Raw genomic sequence first — 26,259 nt, 5'->3', positions numbered from 1 at the left:
GCAACTACTGAGCCCATGTCCTGTAACTACTGAAGCCTGCATGCTAAGGCCTCGACCCACAACGAACGAGCCCCTGTGCTGCAGCTACTTAAGTCCAGCCACCACAGGGCCAGCAAGTTGCAACTACTGAGCCCAAGTGCTACAACTACTCAAGCCTGTTCGCCTCGCACCTATGCTCTGCAACAAGAGAAGCCACTGCGATGAGAAGATCGTGCACCACAGCGAGAGAGTAGCCCCTGCTCTCCGGAACCAAAAAAAAAGGAATCATCAAAGATTCATTCATGATCACTTTATATAAGCAAAAAAGCAGACCAAGACACTTGACCAAATTGGTCAACCATCAAGATTAAAATTAAGGAGGGGGAAAAAAGATGCATAGCCTGGTTCCTGGAGGTACATTCTTTTCCAACCATCATCAACACCAGACAGATGACTGCTCCCTTCCCTTTCCCATCTTAACTCTATTAGCCAAGGGCCGCCAAGTTCCATAAACCTAAATGAAAAAGGACAAGGATGCGAGTAAGAGAAAATCATGCAGGTCAATGAATTGTTTTTCATTAACTCATTGCCTGGTTTTCATAAGCCCTAGACTATTGTCACAGATACCTATTCAACCTGAGGTGAGTAAGGGACTTGGTCAGTATCACAGTGGTGAGATTCCATCATATTCCCACACCTTTGCGTGTGAGGCGTGCCAGACCCACATCTGTTAGCTCTGCTCAGAGGCCTGGAATGTGCCTTCTGGCTATCGCTGTGGCCTGCAGGCCTCTCTGTTCCTGGGCTGACAGTCAGATGTACAAACAGATGGAGAGCAGAAGGTTGGTACCCACGAATGAGGACATTCTGTTTCATAAGAATCACATAAAAACCGGACCATGTTAATGGGACGTCACCCAGTCTTCCCAGAGACCAAACACATTCACCTACTCAGTTCTTAAAAGCATCCACCTCACACAGCCCTGGATGGTGAGCTTGGAGACAGCGTGTGGAAGGGGTGCTTCACCAGAAGCATTCATGTGTATTTTATCAAACAATTCATAGGCCCTGAAGACAGAGCAGGGCAGAGGAGAGTGCTACTACCTATAGAACAGACAACCTGGAAGCCGGGGCAGCGAGGGGACGTAGGGGATAGTGCTAAGCTTTGATGAGAGAGAAGAGAAGGACTGTGTCCCTGAGTCCAAAGACACCTCCAAAGAAAAAGACAGAAAAGAGAATGACATTGAAGGAAAAAAAGGAAAGAGAAGTTACTGCAGAGTATCTAATTAAGAAGCCACTGAGTCTGCACCTCTGCTACCTACCAGCAAGAAATTGATCTGGATGATTCCTTATAGGATAAATAACTCCTCTATTCCATGCACTTGCTTTCTGAACTAGGGACCAGAAGTTCTCCAACAGCTTCATCTCCTTACATTTTGCCTAACATTTACTGAAAGGATAGATAGGCCAACAGATAGATATATAGACAGACCAATAGGTAGACAGACAGATAGGCAGAGAAAGGCTTGGGGGGCCTCTTTATAACATCATTACAACATTTTCTCTCCAGGGCAATTACTCATACTAATTACGCGCATGCTGCATGCCCAGTCACTCAGTCATGTCCGACTCTTTGCGACTCTATGGACTGTGGCCCACCAGGCTTCTCTGTCCATGGGAGTCTGCAGGGAAGAATACTGGAGTGGGTTGCCATGCCCTCTTCCAGGGGATCTTCTCAACCCAGGGATCAAACTTGCATCTCCTTTATCTCCTGCACTGGCAAGAAGGTTCTTTACCACCAGAGCCACATGGGAGGCCCAATTACTTTACCGTAGATACTATATTCTAACTTCTTAATCACCATACTTATGTACAAAGTTAAGGAGGGGAAAAAAAAAAAAAAAACAAACCCAGATGCTTGAAAAGAAGCAACAGTGACCCTGGGCAGGGGCCGGTTAGGGCGTGGGGTGGGGGGTCTAGGCACCCAGTCCTAGAGGACAGCTCAGAGGCAGGTACTGCAGCTGCTTTTTAGGAAGCGCCTCCTTGGGCACCTGCCTTTGGGAGGAGGCACTGCCAGGAAGAAGCAGGACTGGCTGTTTCAGACCCTGGTCAGATAAGTGAGCCTGCTGCACCATGCGGCTGTGAGGTTCCCTGAGTGAAGGGCGGTGGGGCAGCCTTGTCTGCATTGCTTATAAAATCTGCAGCCGGATCACTGTGCCCGTCCTAAGACCACAAATACGGATCAGGTGCCTGCGCCAAAGAGGTGAAATCCCTTCTCTCTAGACTGCCGACACTTCCTGTGAACCGAAGACGGCGATGAAACAGGGAGTCTCCCAGCACGACAGACCTTGAGAGGTCACTTGATGTGTGCTCTCCTCGTACACAGAAAATGGCAGCTTCTCTTGAGAGACGAAGAGACAGAACCGGAAAGAGGGAGACAGCGCAAGTGAAAGGGGGCAGTGTGTGTGAGCTCCCATGACGGCGACTGTGTGTCTGACGGTTTGGAAGGTGCCAGCCTCTCCTTTGCTCGTTAGCCATCAGCTCTTCAGAGGCAGCTGAGCCTCACGGCAAGCCTGCCTCTCAAATCCTCCTCCTGAGGTCTGAATTCTGACTCAACCGCCCACCCCGCTGTGTCACCCTGGGGAAGTTACTGCCCCCTGTGCCCCATTTCCTCATCTGTGAGACAGGGGTAACACTATCCCGCAACTCACTGGCTACTATGAGGATTAAATGAGATAACATAGGGAAGGGGTTGAGAAATGGGGGAGACCTGGGTTCGATCCCTGAGTTGGGAAGACCCGCTGGAGAAAGGATAGGCTACCCACTCCAGTGTTCTTGGGCTTCCCTGGTGGCTCAGCTGGTAAAGAATCTGCCTGCAATGTGGGAGACCTGGATTCGATCCCCGGGTTGGGAAGACGCCCTGGAAAAGGGATAGGCTACCCACTCCAGTATTCTTGGGCTTCCGTGGTGGCTCAGCTGGTAAAGAATCTGCCTGCAATGTGGGAGACCTGGGTTGGATCCCTGGGTTGGGAAGACCCCCTGGAGAAGGGAAAGGCTACCCACTCCAGTATTCTGGCCTGGAGAACTCCACTGACTGTATAGTACATGGGGTTGCAAAGAGTCGGACACAACTGAGCGACTTTCACTTCACTTCACAGGAAATACTACTTAAACGTTAAGAGCTTTAAAAAAAAAAAAATTTCAGTGGTTCATTTCCTGTCTTCCTCCATCCAAACGACCTCTCCTCACCAGAGCAAAACATTTTAAGACCCCTGCAGGGGTGACAATGGTGGAAGTAGATTGGACAGAAAACAAGCCCCACCCCCACTGCTTTTTCAGTGGAATGAAAGCATTCGAGCAGTGGGGTGAGGCAGTCACCAGAACAAGGAAAAGACAGAAACGCAACAGGAAAAGACCACCAGGAGACACTTGCAGGTAACGCTGAAGGGTCATGGACTCTGTCGGGACACATAGGGGAGTTTAGCGGAGAAAGCCATCAAAGAACAAGGAAAGACTCCACATGAAAATAAGAAGGGAAAGAAAGATTCACAAAGAAAATCCAGGGCTTCCCCGGTGGCTCAGTGGTCACCTGTTAATGCAGGAGACACGGATTTGATCCCTGGTCCAGGTGGATCCCACATGCCACAGAGCAACTAAGCCCATGTAGCACAACTATTGAGCCTGTGATTTAGAACCTGGGAGCCGAACTACTGAGCCCACACACCCCGACTACTGAAGCCCGTGGGCCCTAGCGCCCGTGCTCTGCAACAAGAAAAGCCACCACAATGAGAAGCTGGTGCACCGCAATTAGAGAAAAGCCCGTACAGCAATGAAGCACAGCGAAAAACAACAAATAAATAAATAAAATTAGAAAAAAAGAAATAAGAAAATCAGGAAACCAATCCGACTGGAAGTGGGAGAAGAAAGGAGACTAAGCAATTCCAAACTCAAAGCGGAAATTTCCACTAGAGGGTTTAACCGAAGTGTCTGAGAGGAGCCGTGGCTGGAAAGTAACTGCCCAGCATGAGGGAAACTCGGGAGCTGGCAGCTAATCCTGCCAAGTGCAAGTCTGACTTGGTCTCGCGAAGCTGAGCTGCTCCCTGGACAGCACCCTCCACTGGCTGGATAAGGGACCATGCCAGGCCGCCCACCTCCCACGGGGGCTCACTTAGGGAAACCCACAGCTCAGGCCAGACTCCAAGGTCTTTGCCAGGACCACTGTGGCTTCACATCAAAGCTCCTCAAGGTACAAGACATCCAAAGACTCATCTGCCTCAGCCACCAGCACTTCCCGGGACCTCACAAGTAACAGGAGTATCAACAATACTGCCTGGACATCAGCCTCTAGAACTGGACAGGGCAGTGTCGCATAGTGGCTAAAAACTAGAGTCAACTTACCTGGATTTCAGCCTACCACTTAGCAGTGGTGTGTTCCTATGCAAATTCTGATACCTCCCTAAGCCTCAGTTTTCCCATCTATATGGAGGCAATAGTTATACATTTCATAGAAAAGTGGGGAACCTGAAACAAGAGCACAGTGACTGACACATAACAGGCACTTTCCACAAACATCAACTAAAATAATGTCGCCTGTATGATGACTATTTTAAGGATGCTCGGGAGTTGGGAACAACGGGAACTCCCCGAGTTCCCTCAAATCCCTAGGCCATCTGCACTTGGTGCCAGTGCAAAGCTGGCACTGCTCTGGTTACACCAGTCCTGCCCTGACTCACCATCTCCAGTGGAGTCACACTACTTCCAGCCAGCAGCTGGTCCCTGAGTGAGACTTCCACCTGACAGATTTGTGCAAGTGCTTCAAAAATAGGAAGGGTCATAAATGCCTAAGGTGGGAAATCCTCCCATTCCTCTTGCTGGAGGTTGACGCCTATGCCTGTATCAATTTTCACACAAGACTTCCAGCCAGCCAGGTAGCAGAGGACCCCAGAGCCCTTCCCATCAGGGTTCAGGGTGAGAGATGAGAAGCCACAGGATTATCTGAGCAGGGGGGTCAGCAGCCAGGGGAGAGGGGAGAAGGCCAATCACACTGCCTGACCTTTTTACAGTACATGTTAACAGGAGCTGCACACGTTGCCACTGTACAACCACACACTCTACTGAGGATGGAGGCAGTGCTGGTGGAGGTCAGGGTAGGAGAGCCGGGGGCCCTCCAAAGGTCACTAGGACATCCACTGGACACGGGATGCGGTACCTTCTAGCGACTACTGCTGAAACCGAGAGGAAAACAAGAGAGACAGACGGAGGTCACAGATCCCTGGGAAGGCCTACTGAACAAGAGTGTTTCACTCCCCCATTGTTGTTCTCTGCAACTGCCAGACCAGGCCAGTGGGAGATGTAAGGGAGAAACTGAGGGTAAGTTCCCGAGGCCGGGTATCCTCCTCTGGGTCCCAGGTTTCTCCTAAGGGACCAGGGTGGGGGGTGGGGGCGGACATAGGGAAGGCTTCAAGATAGTGGAGGGGTGGGAGGCGGGGATCACCTTCCTCCTGGCAAATACATCTCCTAAGAGGCTGCAAACGCAACTGAAAGATGCATATACAGAACCGCGTCAGTTCTTGGACCAGGGGCTGGGGAAGAGATGCGAGCCAGCAGCACACAAGGGAAAACATGGAGAGCATGCCTCCGGAGCCGACCACCCGCTACAGACTGTCCTTGGCTTTTCTTCTGAAGGTGACTGGCTCCGGTGCATCCTTGGAGCTGCCGCTGCAGCGCTTACATCCAAAAACAAACAGACCATTAAGCTATGGAAGCTGGGTGGGGTGGGAAAAGGACAACCACGGAACCATGCTATTTAAATGTCGAAGGAAGAACTCATGGGCCCCAGAGGGATCTGAGCCGAGGGTCTAAGAAGAACATACAAACCCATTTGCACAGCAACACCAACCAGCAGTTCTTCCTTGGCATTGGCTGTTCCCTTCCCCCAGTGTCCTCTCTCACAGCTACGAGGTGGAAGGTGTCCTGCCAGGCAGACACCCCAGCCCTCCACAACTGAAGGAGTGGAGTCCAGGCCACTCCCTTTGCCGTCTCTGCCTGCTGACTCACCACTGAGCTCAGCTACCATTGAGGGATCAGATGGCCACTCCCTCCTCTCCTGGGAAGTCACCACCAGCAGGGGGTGCTGGCGAACCCACAGGGAAGTGAACTTTTGCCGGTCCTGCAGATGACCACAGGGGCTTCACCTGGTACCTGCTGGGAGGTAAGAGTAACAACAGTTCTGTTCTGCAGTTGAGGCATAATGGTGAAATGGAAAGAAAGCTGTATAAAGAGATACTGTCAAACAGATATGTACAGAAACTTTTGTGCATATAACTTGTTAGTTAAAATCCTAAGGCGCTATGCAAAATCAGCATGGTATAAGAAGCATAGGATTCCCAGATGGCTCAGTGGTGAAAAATCTGCCTGCCAACGCAAGAGATGCAGGAGATGTACGGTTTGATCCTGGGTTGGGAAGATCTCCTGGAAGAGGAAATGGCAACCCACTCAGGGAAGATCCTCTGGAGGAAGTAGAAACCCACTCCAGTATTCTTACCTGGAGAATACCACGGACAGAGGAGCCTGGTGGGCTACAGTCCATGGGGTCACAGACATGACTGTGTTGGACATGACTGAGCACGCACTCGCATGCATGCACAGGAAGTATACTGAAAAAAAGATTAAAAAAAAAAACAAAAATCTATTTGGCCTCTGGGCATATTTGACTGTATCATTCAGAATCACTGTGGTCTTTTCTCTCCCTGTTTGTTTCTTCTTCTGTCTGATTTTGAAGCTTTCTGAGAGATAAACTTCATTAAAAGACTAGCTCATACACTTCCACATCTGACGCTTCAATTCTAGGAAGTTGATAACGAAAGGTCCACTAGATCTAAGAAAAAGCAGAGGGTCCTGCACCAGACCCCCATGTGTATCCTCTTTTAAGGGGAAGTCATAAAGCGATGCAAATAAAACTTGAGCTTTGAAGTAAAGTGGTCAGCTCTGCCACTGACAAGGAAAGACAATGGACTTTGTCTTATCTAGAAAATGGGTAGAACAGTAACTTCCCTTCCTGGGTCACTATTATGATTAAATAAGAACAGCACATGCAAAGCACAGCATTGAGCACATAATAAGCTCTCAAAATAGGAGCTATTATTAGTAATAACAAATAATACCTCAGATATTGTGCCCACAAACTAAGCACACAGACACTCCGTGTTGTCTTGCATTTGCTCTTCTCATTTGTAGATTTGCAGTAACTTCTTATTGATTATATATTTCGTTACTGAAAAAGACCCCAATGAATGTACTTAGCCGATTTCCCATTATGGAAGTGATTCATAGAGAGGCAGATAACCACTTGACATAGATAGTGAAGAAGAAATTCATGAATTAGTAAAGAATAGAGTGTCTGGCGGAGAGGGCAATGGCACCCCACTCCAGTACTCTTTTGCCTGGAAAATCCCATGGACAGAGGAGCCTGGTAGGCTGCAGTCCATGGGGTTGCTAAGAGTCGGACTCGACTGAGCGACTTCACTTTCATTTTTCACTTTCACGCATTGGAGAAGGAAATGGCAACCCACTCCAGTGTTCTTGCCTGGAGAATCCCAGGGACGGGGGAGCCTGGTGGGCTGCCGTCTCTGGGGTCGCACAGAGTCAGACACGACTGAAGCGACTTAGCAGCAGCAGCAGCAGAGTGTCTGGCCCCTCAAATTCTTTGTTAGGGCTCCTTCAATAGGTCTCTACCCTTATTTACAGGGACAACTGATGTTAACTCTCAGCCAGAAGGGAATCCACGCCAGGAAAAGGAAATGTGGGTAACAGCTGCTGCACTTCCAGAGGGAAGGAGTTGAGCAGGTCAAGTGTTCACTTTGCGGATCCCAAAGCAAGTCTGGCATGGAGCCAAACAAATAAACTTAAAGAGTTTTAAAAGTCAACCCAGAATTCTACTTACTAACTCACCCATCACGCTCACACAAATAATGACAAAGGGAGCTTTTGTGTTTGTGTGTGTGTATGTGTGGGGGGTAGGGGGGTGGGGGGTGAAATACTCAGACTTCCTCCACTCCCTCCAGCTCCCCCAACCCCCAGGACCAGTTCCAACCAGGGCAGAAATGGGATTCTCTGCATCTCAGTGGATGAGCTGCCTCTTTTGGATTAAAGAGTACTGGCAAAGAGAGGGAGAGAGCTCAGCACTTAACTGCTTGTGGTTCCTGTGTCTGAGGATAAGAAGAGGCAGGCACTGAGCAACCCGAAAAGTGATGACAGATAAGATGAAAACGATTAATTACACATCCCAACCCACCCACCTTTCTCCTTGCTGCACAGTGGTGATTCTTGGGCTATGCAAAATGTAAGGGAAAAACACAAGCCAGACACTGACCCAGTATCCCAGGTAAAAAGGGACCAAGGGTCTGCCAGAGATTCCCTAAAACTGATGTCACCAGTCAGGACAGACACCTAGGTCTTCCCTGTTCCAGCCATATTAAATTGGGTTTTTGTTTGCTTTGGCTCCTCTGGGTCTTCCTTGCAGCACATGGGCTTTCTCTGCTTTCGGCAAGTGTGGGCTCTAGGGTGTTCTGGCTTCAGTAGTTGCAGCCCATGCTCCACAGCCCAGCCCACGGGCTCCACAGCCCAGCCCACGGGCTCCACAGCCCAGCCCACAGGCTTAGCTGCCCTGCAGCATGTGAGATCTTAGTTCCCAGACAGGGGATTGAACCCATGTTCCCTGCATTGGCAGGTGTATCCTTACCCTCTGGACCACCAGGGAGGTCCCTTAAATTGGATTCTTGATACAGCTAGAAGGTTGCAGGCTACAGAGTGTGTTCTCAAAGACCACTGGCATGGAAACCACTTGGGAAATGTGTTACCTGTGCAAATTCAGAATTGGGGCTCAGAATTGGAGAGAAGGACCCAGGACTGTGAATACTGAATTAGCTCTGCAAGTGATTCTGCTGCTAAGTCGCTTCAGTTGTGTCCGACTCTGTGCGAGCCCACAGACGGCAGCCCACCAGGCTCCTCTGTCCCTGGGATTCTCCAGGCAATACTGGAGTGGGTTGCCATTTCCTGCTCCAATGTATGCATGCATGCTAAGGCGCTTTAGTCGTGTCCAACTCTGTGCGACCCTATGGACAGCAGCCCACCAGGCTCCTCTGTCCCTGGGATTCTCCAGGCAAGAATACTGGAGTGGGTTGCCATTTCCTTCTCCAGCAAGTGATTCTGAAACCTGTTAAAAGGATGAGGACCACTGCACCCTGGGCTCCCAAGCTGGCTGCTCTTTATCAAGCAGATATAAACACTTCCCATGCAGTGAAGGAAGGAGCTATTAGAACTTATATTTATACTTTTTAGCTCATCCTTTTAAAATGGCCACTTGTTTACATAATATACAGAATACTTCATACAGTAGTGCAAGCACACAACTTCTGTACGTACATACATTCACACATGACATTAGTGATACCACTCAAAGATTTTTTTACTGATGGGGTTTGCCACCAAGCTGGAGTATCAAATAATTCTGGAAAAGTATTGCTTCAAAACAAGGAGTGGCCTCTGCAAATAGCTGCTCTGAGCTTACAGTATTCATCAGTGTCATGTTGAGAAGAGAATCCAGGGGTCTGAGCCTCCAACTGCATTTTAGCTCTAGAGTAGAGAGGAAGACAAAGAATGCAGCTCAGAGCGGGACAAGCCTGAAGGTGGGGTTCCGGCCTGAGCCCCGAGCTTCACCCACTCACATTCCTTCCTCACCCCCACTGAGAGGATACCATTTCTCCCAGCAGGAGGTGGAGATGCTGGGGAATGAAATTTACTAGCCAACCTGCCAGTGATCCAAATCTAAACCCCAGCGATGGTATCCACAGAGAGAGAGAGTGGTATGCTGAGCTATAATTAATAACCCCTCTTTCTCAGGCAGAAAAGGAGAAATGCTGGAGTAGGAGAAACACGGAGCAGGTAACGGCTACACCTGCAGACAGTTCTGCTGACAGCAACAGAAGCGGCTGGAGCGGAGCTACAAACTGGGAACTTGGGCGGGGACGGGCGGTGCAGGCAAGCTGGAGAGCCCTGCCCCCAAAGTCAAGGCTGAGCCCAAGCGCCTCTGTGCTGTCTGCCCCAGACCGCACATCCTCTGAGCATACATGTCTGTGGATCAGAGAAAGGGGCATGTGTGAGAGGCAGTCACAGATCAAAGCAATGTCAGGACCATGAAACTGTCACAAAGGGTAACAGATGTTAAGGGCTACAGCGGCCCTCTGTCTGGGCCACAGTCACAGAATCCCATGATCACAGAACATTAGAGCTCGCAAAAAGCTTCAGACAGGTATTCAAGTTCCAGGTAGTCATGTCACAAATATTTATTGGGCACCTACCATGTGTCAGGGCTTCCCAGGTGGCGCTAGTGGTAAAGAACCTGCCTGCCAATGCAGGAGATGTAAGAGATGCGGGTTCAATCCCTGGGTCAGGAAGAGCCCCTGAAGGAGGGCATGGCAACGCACTCCAGTGTTCTAGCCTGGAGAATCCCATGGACAGAGGAGCCTGGTGGGCTACAGTCCATGGGGCTGCACAAAGTCGGACACAACGGAAGTGACTTGGTGCACACGCACACACCATGTTTCAGTCACAACGCCAGGAGTTGGGTACGACTAGCAAATAAAACCAACAGTCCCTGCTCTCACGAAGGTTAGGACAAGCTGGGGAGACAAACAACCAAGTAAACAAATAAATACAATTAAGAAACCATTAGTGCCAAGATGTAGGAGAAGGCGATGGCACCTCACTCCAGTACTCCTCCCTGGAAAATCCCATGGACGGAGGAGCCTGGAAAGCTGCAGTCCATTGGGTCCCTGAGGGTCGGACACAACTGAGTGACTTCACTTTCACTTTTCACTTTCCTACATTGGAAAAGGAAATGGCAACCCACTCCAGTGTTCTTGCCTGGAGAATCTCAGGGATGGGGGAGAATGGTGGGCTGCCCGTCTATGGGGTCGCACAGAGTCGGACACGACTGAAGTGACTTAGCAGCAGCAGCAGCAGTGCCAACATGTAAAGGAAGCTGGGCTTCACCGGTGGCTCAGTGGTAAAGAATCTGCCTGCAATGCAGGAGACATGGGGTTCAATCCCTGAGTCAGCAGGATGCCCTGGAGAAGGGAATGGCAACCTAGTCCAGTATTCTTGCCTGGAAAACCCCATGGATAGAGAAGCCTGACAGGCTGCAGTCCATGGGGCTGTAGAGAGTCGGAGACACACACACACACACACACACACACACACACACATAAAGAAAGCTGGGAGGCTGAGGACTGGAGTCGACTTGACTGGCTTCCCTGGGTGACTAAGGAGTCATCAAACGCCACCTCTCCTAGACTCACTCTGACCAAGTCTCCAGCTATGGTTCTCTGAGTGCCAAGCTGACCTTCCTCTCAGCTCCCAGGGGTGGCCTGAGCCGACGGCAGTTCCAACAGAAGCTACCATTTCCTGCATGCCAGACAGAGTACCAAGTGTTTCTCCCATTTTATCTCATTGTGATCCCCACAACCTCCATAAAGCAGGTACAGTTATCTCCACTTGATGCAGAGAGGATAAGATGATGCTGTGAAAGCACCACAGCCAGTAGGTGGTAGAGTCCGGATTTAATCTGAGGTCATCCTTTCGTCTTCAAAGTGCAGTCCTGAGTCCCATGTGACCACTGGACAGAGATTGCTGTCCCTGCCACCAACACCACAGGGTTCTGCCATGGCCCGCTGGGGGTCTGCCGCGTGCCCACAGCACTGGGTCCTTGGTACCCGGGGGGCCACCACCTGAGAGTGAGGACTGGGTCTCTCTGTTCCCCAGCCTCAAACCTCCACCTGAAAGCTCCCTGGGAAGAGCACCCTTGTCAACAGATGGCTGAACACTCGTGGGCATCCACGCTGGAGCGCAGGTGCGTGTGGGAAAGAATCCAGACCATCACTGACCACTTCCAGACCGTACCTACCTCTGAGACGCACCGAGCCTCTCCCTATCTCTGTTCTCCCTGTCCTCCCCTCACCCATCTGCCCTGTCTTTCCTAGTCCTCACTACTGTGTTTCTCTTCACAACAAATCACAACTGTCCATAAGCTTACATGCCTCCCCTCTCTCTCCAATGTCCACCAGCCCCTGAATTTAACTCTGATCCTAGAACTCGGGACCTCTTTCTCCTCCAGAAAACCTCCTCCCCTCTTCCTGTCACAAAGCCCAAGGTACAGTGTGTTTGGCAATGAGACACCACCCCACGATTCTGCCAGGTTCAAAGCCCACGTTAGCACAACGAGCCACGCACCTGGCTTAGGCTTGGACCTCCTCGGCACCTTCTCAAGAGAAGTCCCCGGTGAGCAGATATGATGTGAACACACAAAGGCAACACCCCCAAAGGTCCCTATGCACAGGTCCCTATCACTGGAAGGAAATTAACACCCCCGAAGACCCCAGAGATCACCCCTAAATCAGGCAGAACACATCGTTCTCTCTCTCACCTTTCTTTCTCTTGGGAACCCCGAGTTCTTTACCAAGTGAAGTAATTTACCATGAAAAAGGAAAATAATGATCCCTGGCTGGGCATGAAGAACCCAGAGAGCGAAGGAAGCTGCCTGGAGACAAGGTCCACTCAAGCAAGGCATCCTCCAAGGAGCGCACAGCCTCATTCATTGCACCCCACATCCTTCACCTTCAGCCTCTGCCAACACACCATACTCCTTCTTGGGGACCTGTCACCCAGCAAGGAACTGCAACATCCCCAAACACGGCAGACAACCCCACAGCGCTCCCGCCTCTGCGACAAGCCCCGGGTCACCCCAAACCAGCCAAGGGCCACATCCTCGTGCCCTGATCTCCATCCAGGGGCCCTGCACCTACTTGGCTCGTAGAAAGGACAGCTTCTTCCTCAAGGAGGAGACGTGGTGGTGGCAGGCCTGCTTCACAGCCGTGCTGCAAGACACCGTCTGGGAGCGCAGGGTCTGCACCATGCTGGGCTCAGGGGGGAGCCCAGCACATGGCCACAGGGACCTCGCGGGCTGGGGGCTCGCTCTAGGGCCGCTGCTCGTGCAGCTCCTCCAGCTGTCGACCTGGCCCCTGTAGCCGAACTCTCCCCGCCCTGAGGTTCCACACAGAACACAGGTGGGCGGAGGGCCTGGGCTGGGAGGGCCTCAGGCTCCGACCTAACCGGGATGCCCCCTGCCCGCGGCCCAAGCCCTCCTCCACCCTCCCACATCTGGCAGCGCTCCGGGCACTTGGTGAGTCTCCTCTCCTCCTTTGTCCTCAGACAGGGAGGATGGAGCTGTACCTGCATGTGATGTCAGCTGCTGGAAGGGGGGTTGGGTGGGGGGAGCATGGGCACCGCTCCCAGAGGGTTTGTTACTCCTGGCTCTTTCCTCCTGGTGAGGGAGCTGACCGGGGAGATCACCTGAGTGTCCACGGGGCCATGGGGAATTCGGCAGCCAGGCGGGTAGATGGGGCTAGAGTGCCCTGGAGATACAGGATTTGGGAACAATTTCTGGGACAGAAACTGAAAACATCTTTCCTTCTGATAGGAGGCTAGCTATTCCAATGGCCAGACCTGAGCTGGAAGAAACGGGCTTGCTTTCTGGCCTTGCTCCAACCCCAGGAGCTCCAATTCCAACTGCGTTGGTTTCTTGTTGGTTCATTCATCCATTCCACAAACATCTGCTGCTGAGCACTTACCCTGTGCCACATACGAGATACCGTTTGTGTCCTCCAGGGTCTCCCAGGCTAGAGGGGAGATGGATAAGTGAACCAAAGAGTGCACAGCACAGGGCACGTGCCAGGCAGGATTAACCACAGCCTGCTAAATACTATGCCTAGAAAACAGATGTGATAAAACCTGCCTTCCCTACCTTAACTCGGAGAAGTGAGGGCAAGTTCTAGTAAGACATGCACTTCTTTGAAGCTCATCAGAGAAGAAGTGATATAAGAAATCCATAAATTAACAACACCCAAGCCTCTTACTACACTCCACCTTCTTTGGTCGTAGGAGCTGATCTTTTTTCCTATTACACACAGAAAAGGGGTGCCGCTGTTAGTAACCTCCTCACCTCCTCCTCACCTCCTCCTCACCTGTGAACTCACCTGCACCCACATCCACTATTCTCTCCTATTCTAGACTAGTCCTCTCACCTCTGATCTAGATCAATCTCTTCTCACCTCCTCCAAACCCGTTTCCTTATCTTTCAGCAGAGGCACCACCCAGCAGAGCACGACAGAATCCTAGGACCAACTCTGAAGACCTCCCCCTCTCACACCCCTTGTCCAGGGCATCACAAGTTGAGGACGTTTTATCCCCTAAATGTGCCTGGAACTCACCTACTTTCCCCCCGACCCCCAACAACCAGCATCCCACATCCAAGCCACCAACATCCAGCCCTTCGTCTGAACTATTCTAACAGCCTTCTAACTGTACATCCTTTCCCCAAGTTGCAATCTATCTAGAATCAGATCTGACCCCATCGGCTCCCTTCTTAAAACTTCGATGGCTTCCTAGTGCTCTGAGCATCAAGACTCAAGTCCTTGTCGTGGCCAACCAAGCTCCTCTCATCTCGTCTCATCATCTGCCTCCTCTCACTGTTTCCCTCCCATCTCAGACTCATCCTTCTGGCCTTAGTTCATCCACCACACTCTCTCACCACCCCCACTTTGGTCCTGGCCCAATTTATTTGATATGTTTCCTCATGAAACCATGTTCCCTTTCTTCAATACACATATAAGCTTGTATTTTCTCTGCCATACACTCACTTTGCCGACAGAGGTCCATATAGTCAAAGGTATGGTCTTTCCAGTAGTCATGTATGGTGTGAGAGCTGGATCAGAAAGAAGGCTGAGCGGTGAAGAAATGATGCTTTTGAACTGTAGTGCTGGAGAAGACTCCTGAGAGTCCCTTGGACTGCAAGGAGATCAAAGGAGTCAATCCTAAAGGTAATCAACTGAATATTCACTGGAAGGACTGATGCTGAAGCTGAAGCTCCAGTACTTCAGCCACCTGATGGCAAGAGCCGACTCACTGGAAAAGACCCTGATGCTGGGAAAGATTGAGGTCAGGAAAAGAGAGCAGCAGAGGATGAGATGATTGGATAACATCACTGACTCAACTGGACATGAGTTTGAGCAAACTCCGGGAGATGATGAAGGACAAGGAAGCCTGGCATGCTGCAGTTCATGGGGTCACAAAGAGTCAGACACAACTGAGCACAACAACTTTCCTTGTCTATCTGCTTCCAGTGTTTGTTCCTTGAATCCATCTCTCACACAAGGACCAAGAGGATTTTTCTCACAAGGATACCTGGGAGAGACCTCACTCTCTTCCCTCTTCTATAAATACAGTCCACTCCATCCTGGCAGGATGATACATGATCAGGCACCTGCCTACCTGTACAAAGATGATCTCCAGCCACTAGCTAGCTACCCCCACTCCTGGGCCATTGTTGGCATCCATACTGAAGTATTTGCCATTCCTGAGCACGCCTTGCTTTCTCACACCTCCGGCTTATGTACATCTTGTTCCCACGCCTAGGAACGCTGCCATGTGACAGACTCCTACTCCCCTTGCAGCTCTCAGCTGAAGCACAGCCCCCTCCGTGGAGTCTTTCTGGATACCACCGCCCTCTCCCTCCTTCCTCCCCCATCCTACCCTATGTGGAGGACCTACATTGTTCTATTCAGGCAAATTTCTTAACTCCACCGAGCTTAAGTTCTCTAAACTCCAATATAAACATAATAATAGCATCTATTTGAAAGGGCTGTTGAGAGGTTTATATTTAAAAGTGTACGTAAGAGTCTCTGCACAGATTAGGTACATTAGAAAACAAATTCTTTAGTTCTATTACAATGAAATTCTATGAGACAAAGTGCCATCTGTCAATTATTACATTATACTTACTTTCTTATAGATATGTGTCACTGAAAGATAAGAAGGTTCCTGAGAGCAAATGTCATGCCTTATTCTATTTATCCTTAGGATCAGTATCTGATATTTTGTAGATGATCAATATTCTACACATTCTTTCTGTCTCTGTTTCTTCAACGACAGAAGAGCATAGATCTGTGAAGAAAGTGATAGTAAAGGGACTTCCCTGGTGGTCCAGTGACTAAGACTCCGTGCTCCCAATGCAGGGGGCCTGGGTTTGATCCCTGGTCAAAGGACTAGATCCCACATGCTGCAACCAAGACCCAGCACAGCCAAATAAATAAATTAATATTAAAAGAAAAAACTGACAGTAAAAACTCACAATAGCCAAAACCATCAGAGTACTGGCAGCTACCACTTACTAAGCACCTACTAAGCACCAGGCACTCAACACATGCTATCTCATGTACTCTTTACAAGAAAAGGCTTTTACAAGTGATGAAACTAAGGTTCAGAAAAGCTGAGTAAAATGCTTTTAAAAATGCACAGTCAACACAGAAGACAAAACTAGGTCTGCTGACTGAGGCTCTCGCTCTTGCCTGCATCTCTCAGGGCCAAGCGGCAGAGGGCCAGGCTCTATTCTTCCAGCAGCCTGACTATGGCAGGCTCCAGCATCTTGTAAACACTTCACGTAGGTTTGTGGCAACCAGGCCGGCATGTGAATGCATGTAGCCCTGCCTTGGTCCTCAGCTGCACTCCAGCCCTGTCCACGTCTCATTTTCCTACTATGAAAAGGCTTCCTGGTTCAACTGAGATCACGTTCTGTTGAGACTAACATCCTGTACAGAAACGGTCCTTAGTGAAACATCTCTTTTTTCTATGCTTGTGGCTTTGTATGAAAGGTCCTGACACTGGGTGAAATGTACTAAATAAAGACTTAGTGGGGACTTCCCTGGTGGTCCAATGGCTGAGAGTCTGTGCTTCCAATGCAGGGGGCCCAGGTTCCATCCGTGGTCAGGAAACTAGATCCCACATGCCGTAACGAAAGACCTCACAGGCTGCGTCTAAAAGATCCTGTGTGCTGCAACTAAGACCTAGTACACCCAAGTAAATAAATATATTAAAAAATATTTTTATCAATGGTGTAGTTTGAATAAGCAAACAAATAGAGAAGATTGAAAAAAAAACAAAAAAAAACTAGGGACCTGGGAAACCTTTACCAACTGGTCCAGTTTGGTCCTGAGAACTACTGTTTTGTAAATGCACCCCTGGCTTCACCTCGAAGCATGAAACTGGATCAGCATCCCAAAGTCCATGGTACACATACTTTGAGGAAGCTAGATCTAGTCTGCTTTCATACAGAAACCTGAGGGGATTATTCTTATCTCTGAGACAATCTCTGTTTCCAACAAACTGATTCTCTAAAATCAACACTTCTCCCTGGCACTCCTGCCCAGGAAGTGACTGTCTCTCTGCAGCTACTTCCTGGGCTGGGGACTCTGCCCCCCATCATGGTTCCAAAGGCTTTTTTCCTTTCTGGATAGAAGCTGATGTGAATGAGGAAAATAAATTCTCAGAAGCCCTTCCGTTTGGATGTCTTATTAAGGCATTTCCCTCTCTGCAGTATACAGACTTAAAAAAAATATTTATTTTTATTTACCTGCTTGTTTGGCTACACTGGGTCTTAGTTGAGGCATACGAGATCTTTAGTTGAGGCATGTGGGATCTAGTTCCCCGACCAGGGATCAAACCCAGGCCCCCTGCACTGGGAGGTTGGAGTTTTAGTCACTGGACCACCAGGCAAGTCCCAATGTGGATTTTATAAAGATTACAGTACAGTAGCTATTTTATCTCTAAATATGATATCCATTCTAAACCTTTTACAAGAAAAAAGAAAAATCAATGTTTCATTTAACCAGTGGAAAGTTATTTCATACTGAAGGATTATAATTTTGATCTTTAAAACAGAAAAATCAATTTTTTTTTTGTCTGTTCTATGAAACAATCCTTCATTCTGCAATTGACAATGTGGTTTGCAGAATTAGAGCAGCCACAGAAAAGGGTCCGTATTACCCACTGCACTGGCCAGGCACTACACTGGCCGGTGTGGGAAATGCCATCGTAACCATCAGGGTGCGCTGTCCATCAAACTGGGCCCAGAGCAATGAGCACAAGTCAGGTTCCCTCTCCCCAGGGTTCAGATCTCACACTTGCTCTAGGCCAGCATATCACAGGCCAACATCTGAAACGCCCCAGAGAGTCTCTTAATTGGTCAGAAACCTGCTGGAGGAAGGATTAGGTGCAGGGTGTAAAGGTTTGTTCCGAGCTGCGGCTGAGTGATTAATTAGCACTCTGAGGACTCGTTCTCTCCAGGAGAACCCACTGACTGTGAAGGAAAAACCGAATTCATTCAGAAAGACCATGGTGAGCACACACCAGTCCTGAGTTTCCAGGGCAGGGGTCCACAGGGACCACCACAGAAGCATCCTTCAGCTCGTGGCCTTCTCTGTTTCCCACACTGCCCAAAGTGAGCTAGGGCAAAACTATATCCAACACTACCATGAAGAGCTCAAGGGGCTGTCAGTGGGCCAGGGATGAGGATGAAAGGACCAGGGAAGACATTTAAAGGATTTTTCTGAGCAGAGGTTTGGAGGAGAGATCATCCATAACATTTCATTTGGGTTGTGGGAGGGGGCAGAGAAACAGCTAAAATATCACTTTTATCAGCGTACAATCCGAAGTACTGAACAAAATCAAGGCTGACTCTAGTTAGCAAGGAGCCGTGGGAAAAACATGCTGTAGAGTCTGTGCAAGTCGACACCTATTCATCTCTCCCAGGAACATAGCAAGCGGCAGAGATAAAATAGAGAACTAAGAAGTTGCCGATCAACTGAAGGCATGATGATGAGAAATGGACAGTTTCCGGGGATGTTCACCGCACAACATGGGGAAGGGAGTTGTGCTGGGGAACTCTACGACCCTTCCAATTTTGGAAACATGGGTTGTTGAAATCCAGGGAGCACTGAAAAGAGGGTGAAGGCCACTCTAGATGATTTCAGAGGCACAAAGTAGTGACCAGCAGCTGGAAGCAAGACCTTAATTCCCTGGTCAGGAATCAAAGCCTGGTCACCTGGGTGGAAACCAGGAATCTTAACTGATAGACCACAGGGACTAGTGGCTAGAATCTAAGTCCCCAGTCCTTGTCTACCTTGAAAGGAGAAATCAGGCAATGAGGTAGAGGAAGTAAAGTGTTTATTAGAAAGGCAGAGCACATGGGCAAACTCCATTCAGTTGCTAGAGTTGTGCCTTGGGAGGTTTAAATCCTTTGTGAGGGGCCAGTCTTCCTGGTCTTTGTCTGCTTCTTAGTCAATCTTGTTTTGACCAGCCCCAGCCCACCCCGCCTCCCCCCACCCCCCGCAGCTAATTTGTCTAGGGACCCTCCCCTAGGTGGGATCATACCGCTCAGTGAAGATGGAGTTCATCCCAGAGGCATATGGGAGGCAGACCGCAAGAACTCTTAGAGCCTGGCACCCCCTGCCTTTTTGGCCTCGTTACACCTCTTGTGCAAGTGTAGTTTCTCCCTTGCCCCAAGGATGGAAATGTATGACGTCTTGATCTTCTAATAGGGCTTAGCTCTGTTCCTACCATAAAAGCGTCCAATGTCATGTTATTCACCCTATTCCTGTCGTTTCTTTTATCGAGGTGTAGATCTCAAAATGTAGATAGGAGTCTGGCCACAAACTTGTAGCCTGGAGCGCATCTGTCTCCTGGCTCAGAAAATGTAAACCGGGGCCTGGGAATGAGTGTTGGGCCTGCAGCCCATCTTTTTGTCACCCCGGGGCACCCAGGGGCCAGTTGTAAATGTCTAACCTGCAGCCCATCTAATATCTCCTGCCTCATAGAGACTGAGGGAACTCCCATCGGATCATAACTGATCAAGCATCTTGATGAAAGTGATTAGTCTCTGTCCCTTGGAGACCCCATGAAGAAAATGAAAGTGTTAGTCGTTCAGTTGTGTCCGATTCTTTGCGACCCCATGGGCTAACCCCATCAGGCTCCCCTGTCCATGGAATTTTCCAGGCAAGAATACTGGAGTGGGTTGCCATTTACATCTCCAGGGGAACTTTCCAACCCAGGCAGTGAACCCAGGTCTCCTGTATTACAGGCAGATTCTTTACCATCTGAGCCACCAGGGGTGTCCCATGCTGCTGCTGCTAAGTCACTTCAGTCGTGTCCGACTCTGTGCGACCCCGTAGATGGCAGCCCACTAGGCTCCTCTGTCCCTGGGATTCTCCAGGCAAGAATACTTGCCTGGAGTGGGTTGCCATTTCCTTCTCCAATGCATGAAAGTGAAAAGTGAAAGTGAAGTCGCTCAGTCGTGCCCGACTCTTAGCAACCCCATGGACTGCAGCTTACCAGGCTCCTCCGTCCATGGGATTTTCCAGGCAAGAGTAATGGAGTGGGGTGCCATTGCCTTCTGCGGGGGTGTCCCATGCCTCCACCTAAATTGATGAGCTTAACTGTCAATCATGGTTAGTAATAAGCACAGAACTGAGAACTATAGCAAGAGACATAAAGCTTTATAAATCTAAAGAGAAGGTCCCAGCCTCTTAAGCATGCGTGTTCTGTTGTATCTTGACTCTTTTTGTGACCCCATGGACTGTATGTAGCCTTCCAGGCTCCTCTGTTCCTGGAATTTTTCAGGCAAGAATATGGGAGTGAGTTGCCATTTCCTCCTCCAGGGGATCTTCCCACCCCAGGGATCAAACCTGAATCTCCTGTGCCTCCTGCACTGTAGGTGGCTTCTTTACCACCAAGTACCCTGGGGTCCCAGGAATGGCTTTCTTGACATTAAGAGAAGCCATTCTGTGATCCAAGAAGCTTAAGAGAAGTAAGGGAAGACAGGGACAAAGGAAAATCAGTCAGGAAACACAGTCCTAGTTTCCAACCCCCCACCCCCATCAAGGACTACACATAATCATCTGATACAAGTCTGCAAGCTCTGCAGGAACTAAGGCCCCCACCCAGGTGGAGGATGGAAGGACCCTCCTGACTTCATTCAACTAGAGCCTGAACTCTGTTGACCTTTGTCCCAATTCTATGCTGAATTCTCCTCCATTCAAGCGCCTGCATGAATATGCATGTACCCCTAGCTTTAGCAGAAGTCCCCTTCTCCGGATCTTTGACTTGGCAGTATCTTTTGGTTGACACCCAGCAAGAGGCAAGCCCAGCTTTCAGGTACCACTCTAATGACACACACACCATCCCAGGCCACGCCGTTTCCCTCAGGCTTGGAAACACCCTTTCCCTCTCCAGATCCACAGCATTCCCAACCTTTACAGGGCACCTCAGGTCCCACTCCGACATCTTTCCAACAGACTTGGTTTCCACACACTGACTTCTCCCTCTGCTGAGCACCCAAAGCCTTTAGAACCAGTCCCCTTTCAGGTCGAGGGGGCAGCGTTCTCTTTCTGACCCATGTTGGAACACGGAGGTCAGGCCAGCTTCTGTTCCTCTGCAGTTTCTCATGGTTCTCACTTCTGGCAGAAACTTGATCTTCCTCAAACATCTTCCCTGTCCCCTGTCATTGCTGGCCTCCCGGCCTCCCCGGCTATGTGATCTCACCTTTCTTCCCGCACGTGAGGACTCAGGAACCTGCTGGAGTCATCGTCATGGCTGCTCTGCTGGCTGCTCTGCTGGCTGCTCTGCTGGCTGCTCTGCTGGCTGCTGAGGAAAGACAGGATGTGAACCGTTAACGTTTGCCTCCTTTCTCAACCCTGGGTGAGCACCGAGACTCCACTCGACAGGGAAACAGGGTTACAACATTTTAAAGGTATACGTTCCCTCCCCCTGCCATGGAAGTTGACACAGAGGACATAACTGGCAGGCAGTGGAACTGAGACCTTCTGAAAACCCCACCCATCCTACCTAAAGCTCCTGGGAAGATCCTGACCTATTACCTGGTTCTTCCCAGGCCAGGTTCATGGAGCAAGTGCCTCTGGCATTCTCTGTCCCTGGGCCTCTAGATCTGCAGGAGAACCCCATCACCTGAGACCCACAGTTGCGGGCACAGCCAATGGGGCAGGAAGGGAAGGGGTGGCGGTGGGGGAAGGAGAGGGGAATTCCAGCAGGACAAAGACTTGAGACCTGATGGGGCCTGGGGCCACCTGGCAGGATTCTTCCCCTCCTGGGAGGGCCGGCAAGGAGGGTGAGCAGAGGGATTAGAAGGTGGAGTCTCTTCACTCCTTAAAGCCCTGGAGGCATGATGATTATGGAGCTTCAGTTCACAGAGTTCTTAAAGTGCATACCGTGGAGCCCTGTACTAAGGTCACAAGATAAAAATCTCCAGAATTTCCCAAGCCCCATAGCAACTGTTGCCAGGAGCCTCCGGATCTAAACTTGCTAGGCCCTTGACCCCGTATTAGGTAAAATATCCACCCTTCCAGTAGGAATATTCTCTGCCTTGTTGTTCAGTTGCTAAACTGTGTGACTCTGCAATCCTGTGACCTGTAGCACACCAGGCCTCCCTGTCCTTCACTATCTCCCAGAGTTTGCTCAAATTCACGTCCATTGAGTTGGTGATGCTATCTAACCATCTCATCCTCTGCGCCCCCTTCTCCTGCCCTCCATCTTTCCCAGCTTCAGGGTCTTTTCCAATAAGTTGGCTCTTTACATCAGGTCGGCAAAGTCCTGGAACTTCAGCTTCAGCATCAGACCTTCCAATGACTGTTCAGGGTTGATTTCCTTTGGGATTGACTGGTTTGATCTCCTTGCTGTCCAGGGGACTCTGAAGTCTTTTCCACCACCACAATTCGAAAGCATCAAGGCTATAAAAACTGGCTACTAGCCTGTGAAAGGGGTCAGTTCTCCCATGAGCTGGTCAGCTGTTCAAAGACCAATAAACTCTATTCTCTCATTCTGCCTCTGTCTGGAAATTCTCTTCCAAACAGTGCACATTCCATGCATGACACTTACTTTAAAGTTATGTGGAATTCAACAGTCATTTATCTTACTCAAGAGAAAGAAAAGCTGTTTGGACATCTTATGATACTAGCTGAACCCAAAGCTGGTGATCAGTCATTGTACTAACTGCTAATTATTAAGTACCCCAGGTATCTAATCAAGAGTCCTTAAGCCATAGCCCCCTGGCCAAATCTGGAGCCCCTGCAGGCTAAGAATGGTGCTCGCTTTTTTAAATGGTTGGGAATTAAAAAAAATTTTTTTGATGATAATAATATTTCATGACACATGAAAATTACATGAAATTCAAAATTATATGTCCTAAATACAGGTTTACTGGAACACAGCCACCCTCATTTATTTACATAGTAGGACTGCTCTTGCTACAAGGGCTGAGCTGTGTAGTTAAGGCAGAACTGAATTAAGTGCAGCAATGAGGCCATTAGTCCCACAAAGCCTGAATATTTACTGTATGACCCCTTACAGAAAATGTTAGCAAACCCCTGTTTTGTATAAATTCTATTAATAATAAATTGTTATTACCATACATGTCACTCTAACGCAGGCCCAGTAGGACCAATATTGTTCCCTTGTTCTGCTGGATAGTTTACAGCCATAAAAAGCACTGATCTCTACACCGTATAGTCCTTAGACTAGATCCCCAGCAGACAGCAAACTCTGAACGTTCTCACAGGGTACGCGCTGGTCGAAGTGCCTTCTTTCCATCAAAGAAGCAAGTGATTTTATAACCATGCTCTCATAATCCCATCTTTCAGCAAGAAGTAAATGAACTCAGAAGCAATTTACAACACATTTTCAAATACACACTCACGCACACACACACACACACACATGCCAGAAATCAGAAAAGCGCCACATACGAAGCTTCCAGTTGCCTGGCAGAACAAAGTGTGTGCACAGAGCACTTTTTTTTGCCATTCATTCCCTACAGAATGGCTCCTCGTCATTCGACTTGCCGTTTAAAAACATACACTCCATCATATATAAAATAGAGAGCCAGTGGGAATTTGATGTATGACTCAGGGAGCTGAAACAAGTGCTCTGTAACAACCTAGAAGGGTGGGATGGGGTAGGAGGTGGGAGAAGGGGACATGTGTATATCTGTGGCTGATTCATATTGATGTATGGCAGAAACAAACACAAGACTGTAAAGTAATTATCCTTTAATTAAAAATAAATGAATTAAAAAAAAACTCATAACAAATTATGCTATCATGTTGCTGACCCACTGGACTTTTTTACATTGGGACTGACCTGTCATATGGATCAAGTATCCTCCTCTATACAACCTAGGATAGGTGTTAAGGCTACAGCAGGCAACCCACAGATGACTAGAACTCAAATTCCAAAGCAGACCCATTATCAAGAGAGGAATACCAAAATAATATACTAAAAAGAGAGAGAGAGGAATATCAGTCTACATCTCTGGCAGCACATGTGGAGAGTAGGGAGGAGGGGTGTCTGGAGCCCCATGCTTCACACTATCTAAAACCCAAAGGGGCTCCACCAACTCAATGACCATGCTCAGCACTACAGCCTCTTCATGGAAGAAATTAAACTTGACTCCATTTAAACTATAATGGGCTGTTCTTCCTTCTCACTCTACCTTCCCTTGGGCTATCAAAACTGCTCATTCGTGTCCGATCCTTTGTGATCCCATTGACTATATAGCCTGCCAGGCTCCTCTGTCCACGGGATATTCCAGGCAAGAACAGTGGAGTGGATGGCCATTTTCTCTTCCAGGGGATCTTCCTGAACCTTCATTTCTGGCATTGGCAGACAGATTCTTTACCACTGCACCACCTGGGAAGCCTAAAAAGGGAGCTCCCAGAACCAAATGGCAAGAACCAGGGTTTCAGAAAAATAACTGAGCTGACATTAACAAGTTATCCCACTAGATGGCACTGCCGTCTTCCAAACCAGAACCTGAAGGCAGCCAACCCCATCCAGCCTCTGAAACCAAAACTAGAACCAACCTTCTGGCGCCCCCTTCTGGCCTTCCCATTGCTTAGAAAACAGTTCAGAAAGTGGAGGTAAAAGCAACCATGGATCACCTTCAAACTATTTATTGGTTCTAAGCAACTAAGAAATATCAACTGCATGCATTCAACAACTATTTATAATGCCCTCTAAGTGCACATATATGAAGAAGAGGCAGCATCAAGGTTAGGTTTAGACCTTAGAATATTCTGCCTCAGATTATCTTCCACTTCCTACTATCACGACTCTGAGCAACTTATTGAACAGTGTTTTCCTTACCTACAAAATGAAGACAGATGTTATGGCAGTTCTTAACAATCATAAGGATTAAAGAATACAAAGCTATTCCAAGAATTAAAGAAATATCAAGAACAGTGTTTGGCACATATTAACGGCTGTGTGTGTGCGTGCTCAGTCGTGTCCGACTCCTTGTTACCTCATGGACTGTAGCTCACCATGCTCCTCTGTCCGTGGAATTTTCCAGGCAAGAATCCTGGAGTGGGTTGCCATTTCCTTCTCCAGGGGATCTTCCCAACCCAAGGGTCAAACCCTTGTTTCTTGCATCTCCTGCACTGGCAGCCAGGTTCTTTACCAGTCGGGCAACACCGGAAGCCCATCAAATGCTATGATTATGTGTAAGGCATCATTTTGTGGGTCATGGAAAATAAAGTCATGAATCAGACAAGGATCTCTGTCTGATCTCAAACATCTCTCAACATGCTTACAATCTGGAAAGTAAGAGTCAATATAAACTACATTTAAAAGTAGAAAATGACAGCTCTTAGAAGTCAATATTAAATGCTACAGAAACAAAGACCAGAGGAAGATCATTTCCTTCCGGGGCTGGTAAGAGAAAACTGACTCAACAGCAAGGGTTTTTTGCTGACACTTGAAATTCAAACAGATTCAGGATGAGCAGAAGAGAGGGTTCTGGTTCAGTTCAACTCACCAAACACAGACCACATATTAATTAATTAACCTTCACTGAGTACTGCGATGCAGCAATGGCCACAGGGTGAAAGGCCACAGGTCGCAGACACTTGTCCTGGGGGACTTGAGGCAACACAGTGAAGAGGTGAAGGTGAGACAGGAGGCCTCCAGGTAAACCCATGGCAGCAACCGCTGCAGAGTGCACAGGCTCCTCCTCCAACAGAAGGAGCCTGGTCCTCTCTCCTCCCATTTTCAGAACATTTTTTTCACCACCATCTTTAAAGGTGAGATAGAGGCCAACCACTCCCATCCTCCACTCAACTCCATGAAATGATCTTTGTTGAGCAGACTTTCCAGAGATTCAGATATGGCCTCTCTCTCAGAAAACAAAACAAAACAAAAAACCTCTCAGCTCCTCTCTTATATGAGCCTTTTCAAATGATACAGGCTACCTGGACACTGGGCAGCTTGCCCTGCCCTCTACATCAATCTGCCAGGCTTCTGAGGTCATGAAGAAAAGCCACCATCAGA

At 48.9% G+C, this 26,259-nt stretch overlaps 1 protein-coding gene across 5 annotated transcripts in view; it reads right to left on the bottom strand.

Annotated features, from left to right (window-relative positions):
* GRAMD1B (GRAM domain containing 1B) overlaps window positions 1-26,259 on the bottom strand; it is a 187,178-nt gene that overhangs the window by 118,004 nt on the left and 42,915 nt on the right. The window contains exons 1-2 of one of the 5 annotated variants that reach the window (XM_055548437.1): window positions 21,798-21,953; window positions 21,463-21,564 (exon numbers count right to left, since the gene is read on the bottom strand). Coding sequence is in view for 1 of the 5 variants with exons in the window: in XM_055548432.1 (XP_055404407.1) it covers window positions 21,463-21,564 (102 nt within the window). In the remaining 4 variants the exon portion in view is untranslated. Of the gene's footprint in view, window positions 1-5,853; window positions 6,003-21,462; window positions 21,565-21,765; window positions 21,954-26,259 lie in introns of those variants that run through there. The other 4 variants (XM_055548439.1, XM_055548438.1, XM_055548432.1 and 1 more) reach the window with 4 other exon arrangements.

The sequence above is a fragment of the Bubalus kerabau genome, chromosome 15 (assembly GCF_029407905.1).
Source record: "Bubalus kerabau isolate K-KA32 ecotype Philippines breed swamp buffalo chromosome 15, PCC_UOA_SB_1v2, whole genome shotgun sequence".
In the NCBI taxonomy this organism is placed as follows: domain Eukaryota; kingdom Metazoa; phylum Chordata; class Mammalia; order Artiodactyla; family Bovidae; genus Bubalus; species Bubalus kerabau.
Note: the sequence above shows the minus strand (reverse complement) of the source record. Positions and strands in the feature narration are given on the sequence as shown.